Source organism: Sinohyriopsis cumingii, unplaced genomic scaffold, assembly GCF_028554795.1.
Source record: "Sinohyriopsis cumingii isolate HCF-2022 unplaced genomic scaffold, ASM2855479v2 utg001869l, whole genome shotgun sequence".
In the NCBI taxonomy this organism is placed as follows: Eukaryota; Metazoa; Mollusca; class Bivalvia; order Unionida; family Unionidae; genus Sinohyriopsis; species Sinohyriopsis cumingii.
In genome coordinates, this window is record NW_028316075.1 from 791,789 (window position 1) to 816,467 (window position 24,679).

General features: G+C 34.9%; 1 protein-coding gene across 1 annotated transcript in view; it reads left to right on the forward strand.

Annotated features, from left to right (window-relative positions):
• LOC149771431 (oxysterol-binding protein 1-like) overlaps nucleotides 1–22,667 on the forward strand; it is a 66,984-nt gene extending 44,317 nt beyond the window's left edge. Inside the window, exons 10-13 of the mRNA XM_089948485.1 lie at nucleotides 2,508–2,707; nucleotides 11,733–11,899; nucleotides 17,024–17,244; nucleotides 21,084–22,667. Coding sequence (XP_089804611.1) covers nucleotides 2,508–2,707; nucleotides 11,733–11,899; nucleotides 17,024–17,244; nucleotides 21,084–21,232 — 737 coding nt within the window. The 3' untranslated portion in view covers nucleotides 21,233–22,667. The remainder of the gene's footprint in view (nucleotides 1–2,507; nucleotides 2,708–11,732; nucleotides 11,900–17,023; nucleotides 17,245–21,083) is intronic.
• Nucleotides 22,668–24,679: the final 2,012 nt, after the last annotated feature.

Sequence of the window (24,679 nt, forward strand, 5' to 3'; positions counted from 1 at the left end):
TGTATTTAAAAAAATCACTCACTGGTCAACTTCATTGCTGCCTGCATGACTGTTTTCAAATTGTCTACCCCTCAGTAAATCTTTGATGATGGAATTGATCCAAAAATCACTTGGAGCTAAATCAGGTCCTTATGGAGGATCTGGCAAAGTTTGCACACTATGCTCCTACATACATACATACAGACATACAGACAGACACACACACATACTGTTGTACTTAGATTCATAAAATTTGGTGAGGGATGCATTTTAAAGAGCACTACACCCTCATCACAAAAGTATGTCACGAAACTTGGGTTCAGTTTGTATTTTACATGTTTATGCTTGAATCATCAAATTAAATAATTGTATGCATCTTTATTAATGCTATACCTTTATGGAAAAGTCACATATTAAAGTCTTGGCTTTAGGTTTTGCAATTATATCATGGCTAAATAGGATTTTTTTGATGCTAAGTAACATACTGTTCTGTCTTGAATTCTGAAATTTAGCAAAGCAGTGCATCTTGCTGAATACTAGTCGATTTGAGCACTGGTCCTTTTGGCCCATGTGTGATGCTCAGTTGACATTATTGAAATTGTTTGTTGATTTTGAACTAGAATCTCATAATTGATGATGATAGGAATTTTTTTTAATATGACACCCATACAACAAAATCAACTGATTTTGACTTTTGTTTTATCTTTTACTGCCTTATGTTGGGTTTTAAAGTTTTGACCACACAAGTGTTTGGAATGCTATATGCATAATATTGTACTGAGATTTTGGAAAGTAGCTGAAGGGATTAATTTTCTTAAGTTGTTGTTGTTGTGGGGTTTAACGCCATTTTTCAGCATAAGATAGGCTATGCATGATGGCCAGTATTAATGGTGGAGGAAGAACCCGGGAAGAACCACCGACCCACGAGAAGCTGCTTAAGTACTACACCCATATTGCAAAATGAGATTTGTGTGCTGTTTATTTTATACTAAAGTAACTTCGTAGAAGTTTTATGTTTAAAGTTCATTTTTAATTTTATCAGTGCTGTTTGTGTTTGAATCATAATAATCATATCTACTATCTGCTTCTTGTGATTTCTTTTTGGTCCGAAATGACAGTGGTATCGGTCTGTAGTCAGATATGGCCATCATAATGGCCATTTTTAAAATCTTCTTATCATTACTCCTCTTGAATGGATGGCAATATTGACATGGTGTTTTCTCCAATAGGCTTCTTATGATGTCCTGTTGGTCATACATAAAAATTTTGCCAGTTTTGCTGCCACATTAATTGTCTTGAAAATGTCATGACTACTCCTGTGGAATGAATGGAACATGGACATGGAATTTTCACCAAAAGGCTTCTTAGGGTGTTCTGCTGGTTCTGGAAAATGGTGCCAATCTTGCAGCAATGTGGCTGCCACAATGGTCATCTTGAAAATCTTGTTATCACTACTCTTCCTGAATGGATAGTGTGTTGACATGGAATTTTCTTCAAGAGATTTCCAATGAATCTGATTGGTCCTAAATGAAAAATGGTGCTGATAGGACATTATGTATAGGCTCCACTGCAGCCAGTTTGAAAATCTTGTTACTGCTCAAGAATATTAGAAATGGTTTCCACCACTAAGTCGTTGAAAAGAAGAAATGGTCTTAATCTTGGATTCATGGAAATTCTTTTCAGTCAGTAATGTCTATCCTTTCAAGAGGCTCTTTTTAGTGATAGACAATGATAAAGCTTCTGAAGAAACTTTTATGAACAACAACTTGAAGAAAAAATCTCCTGTTTTTATCAACTCGCTATATTACTGCTACTTGGAATATAGCAGATTTTTTTTGTCTTGTATGTCATGTCACAGGGGCCAATTTAGCCTGCTGGATAGAATCATTAAGATTGGACTTGGAATATGTACAAGATAAGTTGTATTCAATATTAATTCCAGTATGAGGATGTATAATCATAGATCCAATCAATAAAGTGTATATAGTAAGTTAAAAACCAAACGTTAAAGGTGGAGAACAAATTATATATTTATCAACCCAATTACACACTTGCTGACAACAAAAAAAACTTAATTCATCTTAATAAAGAAGGACAAGAAATAATAGCAAACATTTTTGTACACTTATAAACTTAATTGCAATCCTTAAAAAAAAACAAAAACAATAAGGACTTTCTTGGACAAAAAGATGTTCCTTTTCAGTGATCTAATAGGATGCATAAAATTAGGAATGACACAGTTGTTCCTTGAATAAGTAATAAATAATATCAAACAATACCCAAATTTATTTCCTTATACATATTTAGATGCAATACAGTCTAATACAAAAATGATATTGAGTACAAACATTTTGAATAATTCCAAGATGTTCTGGTCTGTTCTGGTGATTACTTCAATTCCGCTAATTCTCACCACATTACTCTGAATTTATATGTTTAATATTTACAGTGACTGCTGGGAATTACTAAAAGCTTCATCAAGTGAGCTATTTAATCAATTATTACATTGTTTTTTTTTACCCGCACAGGTATTGCACATTTAGAATTTGAGAAAACTGGTCATCACTATACATGGCGGAAAGTGACCACCACAGTCCATAACATCATAGTGGGCAAGTTGTGGGTGGACAATCATGGGGAAATGGACATTGTTAATCACACAACTAAAGACCGGTGTCATCTGAAGTATAATGCCTACAGTTACTTCTCTAGGGAAAAACCCAGGAAGGTAAATAGAACCAGCCTGGTTTGAGTTTACTATACACATTCTGGGACAAAAATGTATACTTTTCCTTTATTGCCTGTTTTATATTTTATTAGCCCAAAGGGCCAAAAGGCAAATGAGCTAATGGTTTGATCCTGTGGCCATACTGCATCATATGTTGTGCATAATCTTTATGCTCCCTTTTTTCTGAATATGTGTTGTGCTTGCCTGTGTATAGGTTACTGCTTTTTGGTACATTAAGAAAATTAAAAAAAGCAATAAAATGTTGTCTTTAATCTCACAAATCATATAAACCTGAGAACAGAAAAGGAGGATTTGTATGTAATTACATTGTACATCTACATATACATTCCTAACAGAATTGTTATGTTCTGTTTATAGTACCTGTATGTGAAAATTTCCACAACAACATGTTTATTTTTTCTTTAAATTTAAACTTGAAGATTCATTACATGAATGAAGACAGTTAAGCAGACCAGTCTCTGCTATAAAGAATGGCATAAAATATGCATGAAATGGGATTTAATGATGTGATTCTAAAACATGTAAAATGATAAAAAGGATAATTCTATAGTGCTTTACAAATTTAAATAAAAGAATATGAGAGTGATGTGTTACAGTACTCAGGTTGAGTTGAATCAGCAAATTAGGCAAATTTTCCATCCTTCATCCATATATAAGTCGATCCTGAGTATAAGACAAGGCCAGATAAGTACCTCCAAATGTGTTTTTCACTTGTTAAGACACTGCATCCTGAATTTTAATTTTATCCTATATATAACTCAATAACCTTTCCAGTCAGGATCATTAAATGTAACTAAAAGTACCTAATTTGTTTCACAAGAAATATTTTAAATGTATTATGTACTTTCAGCTACATATAATGATGCTGACTTGAAAACTAATTGGGTTGCAGAGAGGATAAAACTTGCGATGTTGTGTGGAATTAAATTATAATAACTGTTGGTTCAGTAAATATTAATAGTATGACTGTATACTATTTCAGATATCAGCAATAGGGAAATTGCATCAGTAATACTAAAATGCTTTTTTCAGTTTGTTGTTTTTTTTTTTTTTTTGTGGGGGGTGGGGGAGAGATATAGAGAAAAGGATATATATTCCATCACATTTTTCTTCTTGCACCTCGTGATAAAAATAAAATATGGTCTGATATATATATATATATATATATATATATATATATATATATATAGAGAGAGAGAGAGAGAGAGAGAGAGAGAGTTCAGCTCTTTGTGGTTTTTTTGTTTGTTTTTCTTTTACCTTATTGCCCCGGTGTTGCTGAAGCTTTTGTCAAAAGAAAAAACATAAATTTTTGTTGTTGTTGTTGTTGTGGGGTTTAATGCCATTTTTCACCACACAATAGGCTATACATGGTGGCTAGTATTAATGGTGGATGAAGAACCCGGGAAAACCCCGGAAAGAACCACCGACCCACGAGAAGCTACTGGTAAGCTTTCTCACATACCCACATTGGCTGAATCTGAGACTCGAACTGGCGCAGACAGAGGTGAGATGGCAGTGATCCGTAATAGAGAGCGCTTTAGACCACTTGGCCAAAAAACATTAATGAATGAAACAGTGAATGCAAACTGTGAAATTAAATACCATACTCCTTCACATTTTAAATATTCACAATAGTTATATCCATATAGACTCCATTAGGTTAAATCCCAAGAATGACCATTTTGCATGCTGTCTAATTTTCTTTGCAAGTATAACGACCTCTCCATTCCCAACAAATAAGATTTTTTTTAAGTGCATGTACTCTTCCTGTACTTAGCTAGCAATTGTTTTGTATCTTTGCTCATGCTAGATGTACTTTAAATTGCTGTCATTTCCATCAGCAAGTTCAAAAATGGCTGAGAAATTTACACGAGTAACCACCTAGCATTCCTTTCATTGTATGGTACAGCATTCATAATACCCATGGGTAGCCTCATTTCCCTATTGGTAGCATCACTAATCTGATCTGGTCTGTTGAATCTTGACCTCAGATAGGTGTTAGCTTGGAATAACTGAATACAGCCATAGCATATTTAATTAGCATGTAAATACCGCTACAAAGCCCTGTGATTATTTGAATAATGGAAGTGGAATCGAACATTAGAAGGAATTGTTTACCTAGTGGTATTGATTGATAATGGAATATGGTACTGCACTTGTACACGAGTAAGTTCAGTCGTCAGATAAGTGTACAATATAGATCCACAATCGTGAAGACAACTCTGTCTCTCTCTCTGTGTCTGTCTCGCTTAGTGGGACATGCTTTTTATTTAATCATTATAAGCAAGAAAGAAATTGTGATGGAATATGTCTTTGTCATGGTTATTCATCTTCTGACTTGTAAATTCTAATGCACATATATGTAATCAAATTTAAACGTGTATTACAAACAATGTACATTACTGGTGCATACTGGTTTAGCACAGTTACATCTGATCTATGTTAATTTTTAATACTGATGATCATGTAATTGTTTAAAATGCTCAGTGTGGGATCCTATATTTTTTCATACACGATTTCTTCTCCAAAATGAAATATTTTTTTTACACGTTATTTTTTGTACTCTTGGGGAATTATTTTCCATATGAAAATATGATAAAGCAATTTGGATGACATAATCCATATATAAGTCGATTCAGAGTATAAGATGAAGCTAAGATTTTCTGGTCAAAAGGTATCGTCTTATTGGCTGGCAAATACGGTACTCCACTTTGAGAAGTAGTTATATAGGATTTGTTTTGTTTGGTGTTTTATAGTACAGAAATACAAGTAGGTTATTTAGTCACATATGTAGGATTTATTTTGTTCATCCATCCTTCTGCTGGGGCTGTACCTGTGTTATAACTAGGGGTGAAACGATTAATCGATATATCGATGTATCATTACTTTTGCTGAAATGATACACACATTGATTCAAGAGACTGAGGATCGATACAAAATGATACTTACCATATACATGTTATTTTTAGTCTTCAGCAGTCATGAATAATTATTATTAGTTGCCTTGTTATTCTGTAAAATTATAATCCATCTGAAACAGCATTTGCAGTCACAGGCACTCATGTTTATTAGTAATAACGAAAAAGATTATTTGAGAACACCCACTCACTGTCTACAGGTTAACACAAAGTGACATGGTTCGTAATCTGGCCTGCCCCCATTTCATGCTAATTATCTTAACTTGGATGTATGTTCAGCATATACTATACATTCCACATGTTTAATCAAATACTTTAGTCATTTAATAACTACTTTCACGCAAAGTTTCTACTTTGAAATTTATCTTGACCCCTTTGATCGATTTGAAAGCTATGCTACTGGTGTGTTGCACATTGAGATATATTACACTCAGTTCTCATTTGTGGTTATTGCTTGTTTCGCTCCAGGTTAAACATTCAACACAAATCAGAAATCAGTGTAGCTTATTCTCTATGTGACAAACAGGAAGTACTGGCAGAGCAACAGAGAGATTTCTTGGGAAAGTCATTAGATATGTCAAGTACTTAAGCAGAGATGCTGTCAGGGTGTGCCATTGGCCAAATTGTGCAATGTGAGAACTCCTGCACATTTGTTGAAAGTCCCACATAAAAATGTGCTTGCTGAAGTATGCAATTTTTATGTAACCGTTCTTGTTCTACATCTGGGTTCATGAATGGTTGTGAAACTAAATTTGATTAAACAAATAAAGGAGGAAAAAAGTTGTGGCATAGTTTGAACCATTCATGAAGAAAGTTTTACAAATGCATGTTTAAATTACGGGCTACCTGGAAAACCTAAAATGTCTGATTCCTGGCATGGTTCATTACAATTTTGTTTGGCAAATACTTGCTGATGATAGTGATGATGACATAATAAGTTATGAAGTATATCAGATTACTGGAGCTGGGAAAGCGTTAATGGAAACACCAATGAGTGATTTTGAGCTTGAAATGGTATTAAATATGAGTCAGATGTATATGCTGAATGGACAGAAAATAGATGGCATGACACTTTCTATGGTATTTCGAAATTAAATTTAGAAAGGGCAGAATACTGAGCCTAATTAAAATACAGACAATTTTAAAATATAATGCAATTTTCATATTTTTGATTGATCAAATTTGACCTGCAGATTATTCACTACAAAACCATGTATATGTACAGTGTGACCCCACTATAATACGGTAGTTGGGAGCCATAGAACCCGGCCGTGTTATAGACCAAACCATGTTATAAGCAACCAGGTTAGTTAACTGAAGAAAATGATGCATGTACCCCATCCACGGGTGGTGTGTGTGTGTATGTGTTAGGTAATAAATGTGGGTGGTAAAATACGTGCTTCACTGGCACAGTTACCATCTTAAATTGATGCATATTAAATGGGAAATACATCTGTAGTAAAAACAGAGAAGTCATTAAAATATTTTACTTTATTTAGATAACCACAGACTGGTACATATACATGTATACTGTTTATATATACATGTCTAATGGATAGCATGAATAGAGTATCAACACCGTGTACTCACCTGCGAATCTCATCACATACATTGAATCCACAATACAAGTAATTCCATTGAAAATATGCATGCACACAGATTTAATATATTCGGTAATTTTGTCATAGATCATATAGGTCTGAATTCAGTGGATTAAAATAGCGCAATCATGTAATGAATGATTTAATTTTCAGCACGTCCAAAGTCTGTAAAAGTTAGTTTGTGTTTTAAGCCATCGCTGGTAGCGTTCGTAAGCATTAACTTTTTCCCTGCAAAATTTCATGGCACAGTAAACATGTTCCAGTCACATTGGAAAATAAACAAATCCATCAGATTCCATTGCTTTTATTTAAGTTGGGTACTGACTTCCTTTGAAGAAAAGTTCTTTGTTTTTATTGAAGATTGTAGTCTGCTTTCTCTGATGAAAGGTGCATGCTTTATTGAAGTCACCAATAAAGGACAGTTTTGGAGAACCAATCAAATGCCCATTTCTTATTGGGGCAGCAACATCAAATAATTGTATTGCATGATTAAGACTGATTTTTTTCCATTGGTTTAGTACATTTTCATAACAGTTGGTGATTCAGAGGTAATCTGTTTTCTTTGAAATTTCAGCAAGCTATTTTATCTGGGTACATTTTTAAAAAAAGAATTGGTCATCGTTTGGTCATTATAGTTACTGTTCCTCCCTGTCTATTGAATAGACCAACAAATAAGATGGGTTTTTTGTGTGGTTTTTTTATACATTTGTGGTAGAAGAGTGATGCTGCCTTCCACTCATGCATCAGAAATTTAACAATGGGTCAATGGGCAATAGAGATGTAGGTGTTTTGGTCTGATGTCAAGGATTAGTACAGAAAATGTGAGTGTTTTGCATGATTTAATTCTGAGTGAAAAGAAGATGAATTTTACTTTTCATCCACAAACAAATGTTAGTCTATGTAAATATATTAATTACTAGTGAGCAACCAAAAATCCTACGAAAGATAGATTACTAGATAATGCCTCATCCAGTTGATCTCCACTACCAGAAATATCAACAACAAAAAAAGCAGATATCTCACAACATACAGTACTCATGCTCAGTATCAGCATAAGCGGACTATGATATAACAATGCACTGTTGAGTTGGTTTGTCAATATGGACAAAGAAATTGTTTATATAACAAAAGATAAATGTCAGTGCATTTTATATCAAGTTTGCGACTTCCTTTCATGGGGCCTCTGAATTTCTCTACTCTAAACCAATGGTTGTAGATACAAGTTTAAACAGCCAACAGTTGCCATTTTTAAAAAATCGCCATATGGTATATTTTGCCACCAATAAGGAAAATAAAATTGCAGTTTGCGACATTGGTGAAGCCCTACGTGATCCTAGAATAATCTTTTTACATGTTATTTTTTGTACTTTTAAGAAGAAAATACTATTTTTTGTGTACAAGAAAAAGACATCAAATTTCAGGAGCCATGCCATGATCATCTTGTATTATTCTTGCATGGTTTCTTCCCAGAATGATAATAAACTTTTTACATTTTTTCATACTTGTAAGAAAGAATTTATTTTTTGTGTACAAGAAAAATGTATATAAAATTTCGGGAGCAACGCTATGCCCATGTTATATCCGAATTCCTGTTATAATGGAGCATGCAATAGCAGGGTCACACTGTATCTGTATCAGGGTTAAGTTTAATAAAATAAGGGTTAAAAAAAAATGCAATTAAGAAGTGAAGATATTTATTCTAATACCTCTGTCTGCACAAGCAGTGATGGACTAAATACCCTTATACAGCATTATGGAACAGATAAGAAATTTGGCATAGTAGTCAGTAAACTACTGATTTAACAAAGGAAGTTTATGTTAGTGAAAAATCCTATTTTGGAGCAGATGTATCCAAAAGATAATATCTGTGATCTCTGGAAAATTGTACATAACAGTCACAAAGATCAGCTTTCCAGCATATTAAAGCTGGCAAAGCTAGCTATCTATATGCCCAAGTGGTCTAAAGCACTCATCATTCCGGATCGCTGCCCTCTCACCTCTGTCTGCGTGGGTTCGAGTCTCAGGCTCAGCTAACGTGGGTACATGAGAAAGCTTGCCAGTAGCTTCTCATGGGTCGGTGGTTCTTCCTGGGGTTTTCCCGGGTTCTTCCTCCACCAGTTATACTGGCTGCCATGTATAGCCTATCTTCTGCTGAAAAATGACGTTAAACCCTACAAAAACAACAGTTTCCCAACATATTCAAGCTTACAATGCTAGCTATGCATATCGCCCGTCAGAAAGAAGCAAAGAACAATATTGAGACAAAGAAAAGGAGCAGAGTAGTTTTAAAATTAATTAACAGATTAATGCTTATGCAACTAGAGGTGACATCTGTCAAAGATGTTGATATGAGTAAAGCTGTTAGAAAGTGGAGTGGGAAGAGAGAGAGAGACCGATATTGAAGTTTTAATAAATTGTCCTATGACCATTTCTTCCTCCACTCCTTTTTTCTTTGATAAAAGGGGGAGGTCTCCCTTAAGATAAAATCCAGTCATCATCTCTCCTTAAATTATACATATGAAACAAATTTGGAATTTCTCTTTTTTTATACAGATATATTTAACCAGTGAATGAAGGTGCAAATGGAATAAATTAATAGAATGAGCAAAAGAGCAGATTTCAAACTCAAGTTTATCACCTTTTGTAAGAAAATCGTAGAATAAGACTGGGTGTAGTCAGTAGTTTTCCTTCTTCACTAATAAAAAGAAGTACCTGTGGCTGCAGCAGTCTTTTGCATCTGCAGGAAATAAAATGTGATAGATTTTGTTGGTGTTCAACCTGATTCCATGCCCAGATTTGTAGTAGATGAGATTTCTTTTGCACGAGGAAACTGCATTATTTCTTCTGTTTTGAAGATAACATCATAATGTCTTCTAAGTGTAACTGAGACACAAAATTGGTAATAATATGTCTTCAGATCATTCATGTTGTTCAGAGAAACGGGAGCTAAATGGAGCCACCATTAAATGGCGTAAAACTTAGGATAAACCTCATTGCAACCAACAGGTAGTCTATTTGAAAGTATGTTTATATCTTCTCATCAATGAGAGTTGCATATAAATATATGAAAACTATATGTCTGTCTGTAGTTTGCATTCTGGAAATACAACTAAGAATGCCAACATACATGGAAGGGCACCACCTACCTTCCAAAGATGGAAAGGCCATCAAGTTCATATGTGCATTGATATGTATCGTATCACAGGCTGTGTATCATGAACCGTATCGATACATGGCACAGTTGTATTGTTTCACCCCTAGTTATATAACTGCACCTCTTGACATCCAGCTTGCATAGCATCAAGTGCACACCAAATCTGGGTTGATATGACCAATTTTTCACCACCACCATTATTATTGTCGTCAAACTTGAACAGTGGGTATATCTAGTGAAGATCAGGACTTGCTTGCTGTGACCTAATTACCACTATCATCAGGAGCAGATATGGTAAAAATATTGTACATAAAGTAAAAAATATTATGTTTAAAGTAAAATCTTGTCATAATATTTGTGATTTTTCAGACAGTATCAACATCAGACTTTCAAGTCTTGCTCTTCTAGAAGAAAAATCTTGATAAATTAAAAAGTACAGTGAATCATTTGTATAATTGGGTTTGACAGTTTAGTCCTCGATAGACTGGTGTTCTACCTTGATAGTCTGGTGACCTACCTTGATAGACTGACTTCCTACCTTGATAGACTGATGTCCTACCTTGATAGTCTGGTGTCCTACATTGATAGACTGATGTCCTACCTTGATAGGCTGGTGTCCTACCTTGATAGTCTGGTGACCTACCTTGATAGACTGATGTCCTACCTTGGTAGACTGGTGTCCTACCTTGATAGACTGATGTCCTACCTTGATAGTCTGGTGTCCTACCTTGATAGACTGGTGTCCTACCTTGATAGTCTGGTGACCTACCTTGATAGGCTGGTGACCTAACTTACTAGACTGGTGTCCTACCTTGATAGGCTGGTGCCCTCCCTTGATAGACTGGTGTCCTTCCTTGATAGACTGGTGTCCTACCTTGATAGACTGGTGTCCTTCCTGGATAGTCTGGTGACCTACCTTGATAGACTGGTGGCCTTCATATGAAGGAGGCACAGTTGGACTTCACCATCAAAACTAAAGTCTTGCCTTAAACTTTTGAGTCGAAAAGTAAAAAAAATTCTTGGTTGAAATTTAAGTCCGACTTTTATGTTAAATGTAAGGTTTCATCACATACCTTAAGTCTTGTCATAAAGTTTAAGAAATTATTAAATTGGAGCATAGTAGCTTGCCGTATTTATACATAGTAGCTTACTATATTTATACAAGTGCACATTTTTCTTGTGATGACAATATATGATTAATATCAAGATTTGTGATACTGCTACAAACTTTCTTCAGTAATGTTACTCAGTTAAAATAATTTTTATTGGAGACTTCATTATGGAAAAGTGTCCATTCCAGAGCCAGTTTCACTGTGTATCTATCTGTTCAGGTGACAGCAGTAGTGACAGATGCCAAAGATACCCCAAAATGGGTTTTGACTGGCACATGGGATGAGAGGATGGATGTGGCTCAAGTATTGCATGTGGATGAGTCGGGTAAAAGACCTACATTTGCTACAGGTCCCTACAGAATGGTATGGAAAAGGAATCCAATACTGTAAGTCACACATTCAGCACTGTTATTTTGCACATCAGAAAGAATATTTAATAATCAGCAATTAATACTTTCAGCCAGAATCAGCAGTTTGATTGTTCTTATTGTGTATGCTTGACGTAAAATGTAATTATTTAAGACTAAAATAAGTAATTTTCTTCAGATACACTACCTGACCATAGCAAGAATGGCACTGGCTTTAAAAAAGTCGCCAACCTCAGTATTTTTTTGCCAATTTTTTAAACATGTCGCTGTTTTCATTATACAGTACTATCCATTTATCTCAGTATCCTCGGGACCAAGGTAATATTGTTGACATAAGCAGATGTTTAGACAAATAGGGGGAGGCTGCAAATAATTTGAAATTTTACATACAAGTGAAATTTTTAAGAGATGACCTATTGTCTGTGACTAGGATTTATGCAGAGAGAAAAAATGGAAATTTTGATTTAATGAAATACGCTGATATATTGACAACTTAATTTGTGTAGTACATTCCACAATGTGTTAAATAATATATCTGCATATGAAAAATCCATGAATTTGAGTATTCGATTATATGTTATAAAATTCATGTATCAGTTAAATCCTGTTAGAAAACACAATTAAAACATATATATAACAAACGGCAGTCCACGTTTGATCTGTATCCCATTGTCAACAAACATGTTTCCCAAAACAATTCACAGATATTTATTATCCTGGTAGCACATGGTTGTATAGTTGTTTATATGATACATGTACTTAAATTGGCCTAGATTTTGGTCAGCCAGAGACAACTATCATGATGCCGAGGCTACCAAGGGAATGAGGCTATTTATAGGGAAATGAAAATATGTGAGATGTCCCACCTTCATTTAATTCGATGACCAGATATCTATTGTTTCAAAATATTGGAACTTTTAATTTGGGTTTTAAACAGCCCTTGGCAGCAATCATAAGCATGAACTTTTTTGTTGCAAACAGGAAACTTTCACAGCACACTAAATATGTTCCAGTCACTAAAATAAATGAAGCTATGCTTTTATTTAAGCTTGTTGCTGACTTTCTTTGATCAGAGGTCTACAGCTTACTTTGATGAAGGTTCATGTGTTATTGAAGGTGCCCCTAAAGGAATTCTTTGAAGGATAAAACAAATGCCTATTTGTTATTGCTGCAGCTATATCAAATAATTGTAAAACATTGATGGAGACAGATTTTTTCTTCTTCATTTGCTTAGTATATACACAGAACAATCAGTGCTTCAAAGGTAATCAGTTTTCTTTGAAGTTTCAGCAAAACTATTTTTTCTGGTACATTTTTCAAAAAGAAAAAAAATGGGAATCATCTGGTAGATTGTAGTCATTCCTGCTCCCACCTTCAGAGGTGGTCGATTGTAGCTAGTCAGGTAGTATGACTATTTTGGTTATATTACTGCACAGAGTACTAAGGCCAGATTTCAGCATAAGCAGATTATGATATAACAATGCCATGTTAGGGTGGTTTGTCAGTATGAACAAAGGATTTGTGTAACAATAAATCCCAGTACAGTTTTATAACCATGTTTGCAACTTCCTGTCATGGTGTATATGAAATTTTCAACTCCGAACCTAAGCCTGTATAATCAGTTTTTAACAGCCAAATATGTTGTCACCAAAAGGATCTCCAGATGGTATATTTTGTCGCCAAAAAGGAAATTTTTTTTTGCAATTTGCGACATTGGTGAAGCCTAGCACAATCCCTGCATAGTGTTTTAAATGTACATCGGTTGCCTCACAAATCAGTCCTCCCAGCTAAAAAAAAAAGAATCTTACCACATACTTTGCCTTGTTTTTGCAACAGAAATGCTTGTAAGTAGTCTGTGCATCTTAAAATGAAAGTTAGACCAGAGTGGTCTCCCTTTGAATAGAGGTGTTGGCACCAAATCCTGTCAGTAATAAGTTACTACTTTCACTCATATCTTGTCAACTTATTCTCTCTTGAGAACTTGCAAATATTGAATTTGTATCTGCCGTTTCATTAGCTGTGTGATTCTTAAGAGTATTCTCATCTCTGGAAGAATACTATAGCAACTTTTTCATTTGATCTGCAGTTGTCTAACTTTGTGATACAATAAGCTTATCAGCCTTGTCATAATTGCTGCCCTTTGGTCGATAGTATTTTGAATTTAGCTCAGTTCTTGACCCTATTTGTGAGTTCACTTTGATAATCTACCATTCACTCAGATAATTTTTCAGCCTGGAAATTTCTGGCTCTCACATTATAGCAGCGGATCTCCTGTGCCACTTGTTTGTAAGACAACTACAGATGTTTCTTCCATCTCATTGTTGGCCAAAACACTGGATCAAACTGCCTAAGTTTTGGACTGTATTAGGCCCATATCAGCAAAGGGGAAGACTTAACTTACAGCCGGTGTTCTGTTGCAGGATCAACTACTGGAAACCATGATCTGCACAGACACCAGTGCAACAGACCAAGGTGTCTACTTCCTGCCCTCCTCCAAGAAGCAAGCGGCATTTGTTACATTTTGAGTATCTTTTGCATATCAGTCTCTTGGTGATAGATGCCATGGTTTATAACTTAATCAGTGTGGTAGATGCTGTCTGGAACCTGTGCCTTCTTGCTGGTATTTTCTCACTGTTTGCATTGTCTTCATTCACAAATACACATGCAAGGCTGACTCGATGTCCTAGCAGACTTGCTGTCCAAGCGGAATCAGCCAATTCGGACAGAATTGTACATTTGTCTTTTATTCTTTAGTAAAATCTGTACCTGTTGGGGTAGAAGTTGAGGGATCAGAACTGCATACTCCTTCTAACCAATTCTTTTCAGACAACTGTGGTCACTGGTATTCCGTCTCTGTCTGGACTAGCTTCTCATTCTGTGCCTGGCTACTGTCAAGGGAGTCTTGCACAGGAAAGAATTTAAACCTTTTATTGTTCAGGGAATCTCGCATGCTGGAGGACCCTCCACTTTGAAGGTTCATGAGGGAAAATGGCATGAGGAGAATTTTTTGCCCCATGTGGCCTTCAAAGGGTACCACTCCAAAACATTCATGGCAGAGGGGATATCTGTCATGATAAGGAGAAATCAGACTTACTAGCCAATTTTGACTTGAATCCCGCATTCTGTTTCCGAAAAGAAATCTTTCGTGGGTTTTGCCATGACTCAGTTAATAAAAAATCAAGCCTTTAGTAAAAATCTCATGAAAGGTATAATCCTGTAAACATTTTTCCTGATAGCTTTAACTTTGGATGCAGGTTGAGGAAGTTACATGTCCTTCAGTGGACCTGAACTATCTCCAGTTCAGAATAGAAGGTACCATGAACTTAATGACGCAACCAATTTTGTAGCCGAAAATAGGCTGCTGTCTGTGTGCCTTCTGAGAGTCATCAATAGATACATGAAGATAGCCAATCAGGCAAGATCCTGTCTGCACCCTTAAGCATTACTTTACTTGACGCACACAAAGAAGAGTCATGGAACAAAAAAATTACTCTTTCTTCCAGGGAATGTCAGGTAAGACGATATCACCTCTCAAGCCCTATTATCATGGCTGACCTGGGTTATATGTTTGGCGTATTCCAAAGTATCACAAGATGAAGATGTCAGCATATTAAATTAGAGCAGTCTCAGTGAGCAATGTTTCAATAGCTGTTGGCTGACATGCAAAGTCCACCTCAAGCTGTTGCCTCAGGGATTTAGCTTCACAGAGATAAGTTATGAATCTGATAGAACATAAGACTGCTGTCCAGATGAACACAGCCTCCTAACAGGCATAGCTAGCACCTTCGATGGATCCACCTGTAAAAAGTTTGTAAGACAAGTTCAGTAATCTTCTTAGCTGTGTATAGTTGTCATGGATCACATTACTTTTAGCTATGTTACTTTCAGTTTAGGAGAGTTGGTTATCTTTCATACAGGGAATCAAGCCTTTCTTCCCTCAGAATATGCCAGGGATGTAGGTAGGGTGCTCAGTAGTCCCTCCTGTTACTTATTCTCCTAATGTCAATGTGATTAGAAACAAATCAGAAGGAGAAAGCAAATTTTCAAGTTTTTTGCTCAGAATACTTTCCAGTTACAATTACTTTCAAACCCTCTCAACCTCCCTGCCATGTGAGCGTTATTGTTGATATATTGCTTGGCTTAAAACTAGCAAGACCTTGCAGTGGCAATGAAAGGTAATGGCTACGAGTTACCACCTTCTGTCTGCATCAGATGGAAAAGACTATTTTCGTCTATTAAGAGGACTGGATTTCAGAGGTAGCGTGTTTTCTTAATATGCTTGAGTAAGTATTCTTGAGGAAACAAAATTTACTGAAAAATGCTTTTTCATTATACTACCCATTTATAATAAGTGTTAACACTATTGATTTAAATATATGAGGTGCTAAAACCATCATAGATGTTACTTATTTTAAAACTTCCAGCCACAAAACAAACTAGACAATTATTCCTACCTTATGAAACTTTTTAATCACATTGCTATTAAAACTGCTTACTTTTTGAAGAAAATATAAATTTGTTTTTTTTAAACAAATCCTCTTCCATCAAAAGTAGGCTTAACAACCTTCCAATATTACATAAATTAGTATATTCTTCACTTAATATGTTAAAAGCATCAGACTTACCTTTAGTGAGTGGTGTTGTGCTGATTGTGTATCAGACATGTCTACTTGACTTGGGGATATCTCGTGAAAGGTGAACACTGACCAGAGTGCATACCCTGCCAGTGTCCACTGTAGCATATTATTGTTGAGTGTGTCCAGTATCACCCCTTGAGACAGAATTTTTTTTTTATGTGAACACATTTGATGATGTACCACACAAGAAAAGTTGAGACTTCTTGAAGGAACATGGTGTATGTGGCACATTTTGACCATATGTATGTATTTACATGTTTTATTTTTGTCTTATATTTTTTTATTTACCTTTTACAGACTTTTAACATATTTTCTTTTGAGAATTTGTCATTTGATGCTCAATGTGTATCTGTTTTGAAAGCCTTTTTCTTTCTAGATTTTTATTGCCATTATTAATATTTAAAATTTTGGAACTTTTAGTCAGCACTATACAAACTGTAATGTGGCATGCCATTACACCTTACTACTACTATTACTACTTAGACTTTTTTCTTCCTATCCATAGACCTGGTTCCGAAAAGATGTACTACTTTACTTCCTTTGCTATTGAGTTGAATGAACCAGAGGAGGGTGTTGCACCAACAGATTCACGGAATCGGCCAGATCAGCGTTTGATGGAGGATGGTAACTGGGATGAGGCAAACAAAGTCAAGATGCAACTTGAGGAAAAACAGCGAGCAAAGAGAAAGCAGAGAGAGGCAGCTGCCGAGGAAGTAGCAAAGAGAGGTAGATATTAAGTTTGGCTTTCAGTAGTTACCTAAAATAGCATGATTTTTTCTTCCACAGATTAAGTCTTCTATTAATATTAATGACAGTTTGATAGCCAGTATAAAAAATACTACTTGCTCTGCAGTCATGAAAGTTTATTTGTAATTGCAACCTGAGAAGTAGTGCATCACCATACTTAAACTAGGTTACTGTGACCTAGTATTCATGCTTCACTGACAGTGTACACTTTAAAAGGTTGGGTCAGTTTCTTGAGCACCATTGTGTGTACAAAATTATAGAATATGATATTTGCTTCCATCCTGAAATACACTACACCATACAGAAAGGAGGTCACTTTGACCTACTTTTCACACCAGTTATCATGAACATTCATCTCTGCAGAGTATAGAATAGCTGTTATACTACACTGACATATATACATACTGCATTTCAACCATTCTTCCTAGGTCCCTATCAACAGCTACTGTGGGTTTCATACCACCTACCCCAAGAGGAGTGGCTAAGGGGAGTAAGTTTGTACTGTTATGAGTCTATGCTCTTAAATAAGTGACAGAAAAGAGTGAAAGGCAACAAGCTTTGTAAAATTCAACAAATAATTTATTTCCCTGGACTACAAAGTGAAAATGAGAAAAAAGAACTTAGGGCATTGTGAATTAAATCCGAAAATAATCCAAGAATTGCAGACACGGGTCCTAATAAGTTAAAGTCATAAATAAAATTCAGTAGCAGTCCAGAATAAATCCAAGAACTGAAGGCAGTGATGTGTCTGTGATAGCTTATAAAGTCTATTGTTAAATCACAGTTATATAATTCCAGGTTTGAATTCATTATAAATTCCAGTGAATGTCTCTATCCAAGAATTTTATCAGAGCACTTTTGTATTTCCAGAGAAAATAATCACTTGAATTCAATGATTGGAAGAAATAAAATTTCCAGCCCAAAAATGAAATACTGGACACAACATATAATACAACTTAAAAGTGCTAGGTCTTAAAGCTTAACTGAAAAAGTCCTCTCAGTTACAAGATTATGTAATTCTCTTCTTGACTTCAGGTCACAGTTAGCATTTTCTAAACAAAACACATTACCCAATGGAAAATAACCTTCTAGAGTGATCCTGATATTTACAAAATAAAACCATAACCTAGACTATGTAAAATTAATTTCCAAAACCTAGACCTAGACCCAAATAAACATTTATACTTCTATTAATAATAATACTGATTTGAATCCCATACACATAAATAAATACTAATTTAGCTATGTGTTAGTTATTTAGACAGAATAAAATAAAAAAAGTCAGTTCAGGTCAGGTAGAAAGAAACTCAGTTTTTGACAAGGGCAAGTCCAACATACAATGTTACATTACATCAGTATGTAAAGATATATACAGGAAAAAACCTAAAAAAAACTAACAAACAAATTAAATATACGTGATATGTACTCTAGTTATACATTCTTGGTCAAATTGTTATGTATAACCTTTATCTGTGTCTGTTAGATGTACTTTAAGTAGTTCTATTTGATTCATATTGTTTACTGGCTTAGGTACAATTTTGTGTTAAAGACAAAATAGGTATTATGAATACTGCATATATACTGTTATACCTAAGGGGATGCATCTTAATGACCATTATACCCTCATAAAAATAGGTGGATATGATCCATGATTAAATTTTGTTTTAAATTTATTTCTCAAGTGCCGTTCATGCTGGAATCATCAGACTAGACAGTTGTATGCATCTCAGTAAAACACCCATACAAGATGAGATATCTGTGACTTACATTTTATTGATTTACTTTACGCTTTACATTTAGCTTATTGCAAGTATGTTTTGTGCTCCCTCTATAGATACTGTTATACCTAGATTCGCTACTCTTGGTTAGAAGATGCATCCTCAGATAATAATAATAATAATAATAATAATAATAATCATAATAACAATAATAATCATAATAGTAATAATAACAATAATAATAATCATAATAAAAATAATCATATTAACAATAATAATAACAATTAGTTTCAAGAGGTTAGCTCAATTAGTACATGACTTTTCTCCCTCAAGGCCCTCTACTACTCTGAAATAAAACATGCTCCATGCATATGAAAACCTACATCACAGCGGGTTCTCAAGCTACCAGGAAGTCAGGGGGAAAAGTCTAGAGTATGAATAGGTTTGTTCCTGACTGGGAAAAGCCTAATAATTTTACAAATATTGATCAAAGTCAAGAAAATTACCATCATCCACAGCTAAAATATATAACTAAGCTGTAATTGAACTGATTATGAGTCAGATTTAGTCTGAGTTCTTACAGGAATTTTCAGAGGTTGTGGAACTTTGTGTTATTTGAGATACAATTACTGTAAGGATGCCTTAAACATAAAAGTATAGTCAGTGCAAGTCCTCATGCAATCAGATTAGTCAAGTAGACTGGTTACTTTATAGTCCAAACCATATCCAAATCTTTTCTTGTACATATGAAAAGAAGACCAGTCTAGTAAAACCTGTGCCAGCACATCTTCTGCTTGTTTGAGAAACATCATGCTTATCTTGCCCAGTTCCCTTTTTAATCGGTTAAGTTAACAAAATGTAAATTGTTTTTTATTTTGTTTATTATTTGGTAGTTTGCACTGGGAACATGTTCATGTTACATGTCTGTGGCATGATGCCCAAGTGGTAGACATCACTATAGACTGCCACACTGCACACAAGCCCGAGAAGAAGCATACATCAGTTATCTATTACTTTTGCCTATTTTGCAAAGGGCGTGGAGTTTGCTTTTTTAAACCTGACAAACTTTGTATTAAAATGGGTTCAGTCAGATCATGATTATATTTTGTTCCAAATGAAGAAAGCAGATTTAAAACTCTTTCTAGTATCAATCTTGCATTGCTTGTCAGTATTGTTTTCTTTTTATTGTTGTCAGAAAACTTTCTTTTGTAAGAACAACACAACTAGTGTAGTGATAAGTGTACAAGTGTACTGTGTTGAGTAAAGTGATGATGATGACTTCCTTTAATCAATATTGAAGTGTTCATATAGCTCAGTGAGGATAATTTGTTAGTCATAACAAGGTATCTTGGTTCTTATTTAATCTGAGTTCTTTGTGTTAAGTTTTGTATTGTCAAACTCCACAGTTAGTTTTGAGTGCTCATTGTTTACAGTAATCAGTGACTGATCAAGTCTTCATTCTACTTGAAAACTGTGGTCAACAGGGTTATTGGAAGCTTTCTTTAAATAGGATCAGTCTGGCATCTATAACTACAAAATCGCTGAAAAATCGCCCTTAGCAATTGGTAGAGAATTGCAGCAAAATGCACAAAGACATTGCATCAAAGTTTTAAATAAATTTGAGAATATTAAAACGTGAATTTAAGCATAATTGATGTATATTTAACACAGGACAGTGTCCCCTGTTGCACTTGGCAACCATATTGATGTTATGATATGGTTTGAGTTACTACATCCTCATCACAAGAACTCTGACCCATATTTCACACTTAAGTGAATTCAGTTATCAGACGTTGTTCTTGCTAGAATCATCAAATTAGATGATTGTTTGCACCTATCTTGTATCACAACCTTGCAACAGAAGAAGGTCACTTTGCCTGACCTTTGACAATTTATTTGTATTTAGCTCATGACCAGATTTCTTTTTGACCTTCAGTATTACACAGGATATTTTCCAGGAGGAAATTAGAATCTCCATTGTGAACAGGTAACTGCTGTTTAATGGTCCTGTATATAGGTGACCATTAAAACAGGTTTGACTGTATGTGTAAATTGTATTGACATAAATTGTTTATTTGGAGTGGTTTCATTTCTTTACAGGTGAAGCCTTTGATGGTGGACACAAGCCAGTCTGGTTTGAAAAGCAAAAAGACCCTATCACAGGAAATATTATTCATGTCTTCAATAACAAATACTGGGAAAATAAAAAATCACAGGACTGGTCAATTTGCCCAGATATTTTTATTTAACACAGAGTCCATCATTTAAAGGAGCAGGTGAATTTTTTATGTATTTCATGCCAGAATCTGGAACAGATAATCCTTGCCTAATGAATTGAGTCCTATTTTACATGTTTGCCATAAAGTGCTCTGGTGATTTTTTTTTCTCTCCATCTGTCACTGTTATCAATTTTGATTTAGCACAATCACTAGAGTTTTCTATGAGGTACGGTTAAAAATATTTGTGCATGGTTTTTGCACATGGGGTAAGGAAGAAGCTGTTTTAAATTTGGGGTCAAAAGTCAAAGCCAGGATAACATTGAGCAAAGAAGAAAAATGATTTCTGTACAAAAGCATCAGATTTACATCAAATACCTAACATGGTAGTAGGCTAGCAGTTATAATACAGAAGAAGCCTGTTGATTTGAGGTCCAAAATTCAAGGGTTAGTACTACTGAACAAAAAGAAGAAAAAAAGTTTCCGCACAAATAGACTTCAGTTCACAACCACATACTATAATCACTAAAGTTTGTGGATGCTTTACACATTGGGTAAAAAGAAATCGATTGATTTTGAGTCAGTGGTCAAGGTCACTGAATGAAATTTTTTTGTTTGTGTAATAACTTTACCTGTAGACCACATTCCTTGCCCAAATTTTGCAGAAGGCTTCTACTTAATGTATAGAAGAGGCCTATTGGTTTTGTGGTGAAAAGGTTATAGCTCAGAATCATTGTGGCTCAAATGAAAATTGGTTTTATGGTGAAAAGGTCATTGATCCGAATCATTGTGGCTCAAATGAAAATTGGCTTTGTGGTGAAAAGGTCATTGATCCGAATCATTGTGGCTCAAATGAAAATTGGTTTGCAGATTAACTTTGGTTCTTGCTGAAACTTTGTGGACAGATTGCACTAAAAGTAACAAGGTAAACAATAGATTAGCAGAGGCCATGGTAAATCTAATTAGAAAATAATGGATTCTGCACAGTAACTTAAATTCATTGATAGCGATTGGTCAGTAATCTCCCAAGTCATCCATGGTCTAGATAAAGGACTCTTAAACATGGGACAGGCATATAATGTCTTGATGATGGTGAACGATAATTCATTCCATGCATGAATTGAACCTGCGCCACAATTAATGGAGCCCATCACCAAGCTGTCGTGCAGCAGCACACACAGATACACACACACACACCTCTTCATAGTTGTAACATGGTACTTGGGGTCCATAAATGTCAATTCCATTATGTTACAAACAGAAATATGGTGAGAATGGTAGAAAATTATATGAATATATTAATGTATGCTTTAGGAAGTATTGATGTTGTAAACAAACTGCCAATTGGATGTATTATAATAATGTTAGTTATATAAATTTGATTTTCTTTCTTCCTCAAATGATGGTATTTGTACATTTATTAGGCCAATAATAATGTTTTTGAAAGGATATAAAGATATAATATTAAGTTTCATTTTGTTTTCTTTCAACCAGTATTGTCACACATTTGATAAATCAGACTATATGAGTAAAACAGTGAAGTAACACCCATTTAATTGTAATCCTCAGTTCTAATCTACATCTGCATCTTGCACTGCTCTGGTGGCCTAGTGGTTAGAGTGTCCACCTCGTATGTGGGAGGTCATGGGTTTGATCCCCGGCCAAGTCATTCCAAAGACTTATAAAAATGGTACTAACAGCTGCCTTGCTTAGCACTCAGCATTAAGAAGTTAGTGTTAGGACTTGTCGGCCTGGTGTTAGGATAATGTGACTGGGTGGGACATCATGCTACATGTCTGTGGCATGATGCCCCAGTGCTAGACATCATAATGATATGACTGAAACTTTTTTAAAGCTATGTTAAAAATCCAAATCACACACACATCTGCATCTTTATTAAGTGTAAAGTCATTTCAATTGACAAAAAATCTCAAGACACTTATGAAAAAAATTACATGATTAAATTCCATTTGCACTTGAGACCAGTGCATCATGCTGTTAAGAACATGATTATTTTTCTAATTAGGACCTCAAAATCCCATATTTGCTACCTCTAATTAGGACCTCAAAGTTCCATGTTACCAGATGTAATCGAGACCTCAAAATCACATATTGACTGTTTCTAATTAGGTCCTCAGGATCCAAATATTTACCAATTCTAATTAGAACATCAGAATCGCATAGTTGCCACTTCTGATTAGGACCTCAAAATCCCATATTTACAAATTCTAATTAAGACCTCAAATTTCCATTTGTACCACTTCTAATTAGGACCTCAAAATCCCATATTGCAATAAATAAATGAACATAAATCTGTAGAAGGAGAGTAACATCATCATTTTGTCATTTGAATAGGTAGTCCTACAGGTAAGACTTTGACGCTGATATTTATGTTTTGGGCGTCAGGGTCTTACTGCCTAACAGCACTGTGTAGTGTTTTTTTATGTCGACTAACATCGTAACAGAAGTAAAATTTTCAGGAATATTTCACACAACTGGCAACTAAAATAACGGCATTTTTCTACAAAGTAAAGTCATAATGTTTTAGTCACACGTTACTTACTCTGATGTCTTTTCTCTAATAAATTTAATTTCTCACAAAAGAAATGGACCTGTTTTAAAGTTTCATTGGTCTATATTTAAGTTGACTGGAAAGCAATCAAAGCTGGGAATGCCTAAATCGGGTTAAGTTGAAATATTATTCTTTAGCAAAATGAATAAAAATATATTATGCATGTTGGAACTGTAAAGTAATGTTTCGTTTCATTCAAGAAACATATCCACTACATGAACCTTCTTAAACATACTTCAGCAAACCTCGACTACCATCGCATTGCAATGGAACATGAAATTGTGTCCATTTGCTAGTGTCATGTTTTCATTCCACTAGGATAAAGACAGTACAGTAAGTATATTAATTACACATAAATTAGTGGAACAGTGTTGATATATGTTGCCAAATGTGTAGATATTCCTGAAACTTTGACTACTCATTTTGATATCAACGGCATTGGAACACACTATACAAGGCCATTATTTGGATAGTAAGACATAGCACTTAAACAAGACCAACATGTGATATGTCTTACATTGTAGGACAGTTAAATAGGTAATGTCAAAGCACTAGTTACACAACTGATAGTGACTAAGATGGGCACATCAGGTGCAGCATGCTTTTAGAAACTAAGAACCACAAAATAAGAGAAATAACAAACTCGCATGTCTATATGTAATCAAATTCAAAATCCTGTGATGCCCAAAACAAGCACATTGTTTTGCAGAAAGTACTAATCCATATAGGGTAAGCACTGTTCACATGCATGATGTGTATTCCCCTTACTTGAAATATTTCATGTATAATGTGTCCGAGTCCTGAATTTTCAGATTTGATGATGGTCTCAGCTGCGTAATCTTTAAAGTCTCAGAGTCCTTGTTTGCTAGTTACAAAAGTCCTTGCTATGGTCCAAATATGGCCGCTTC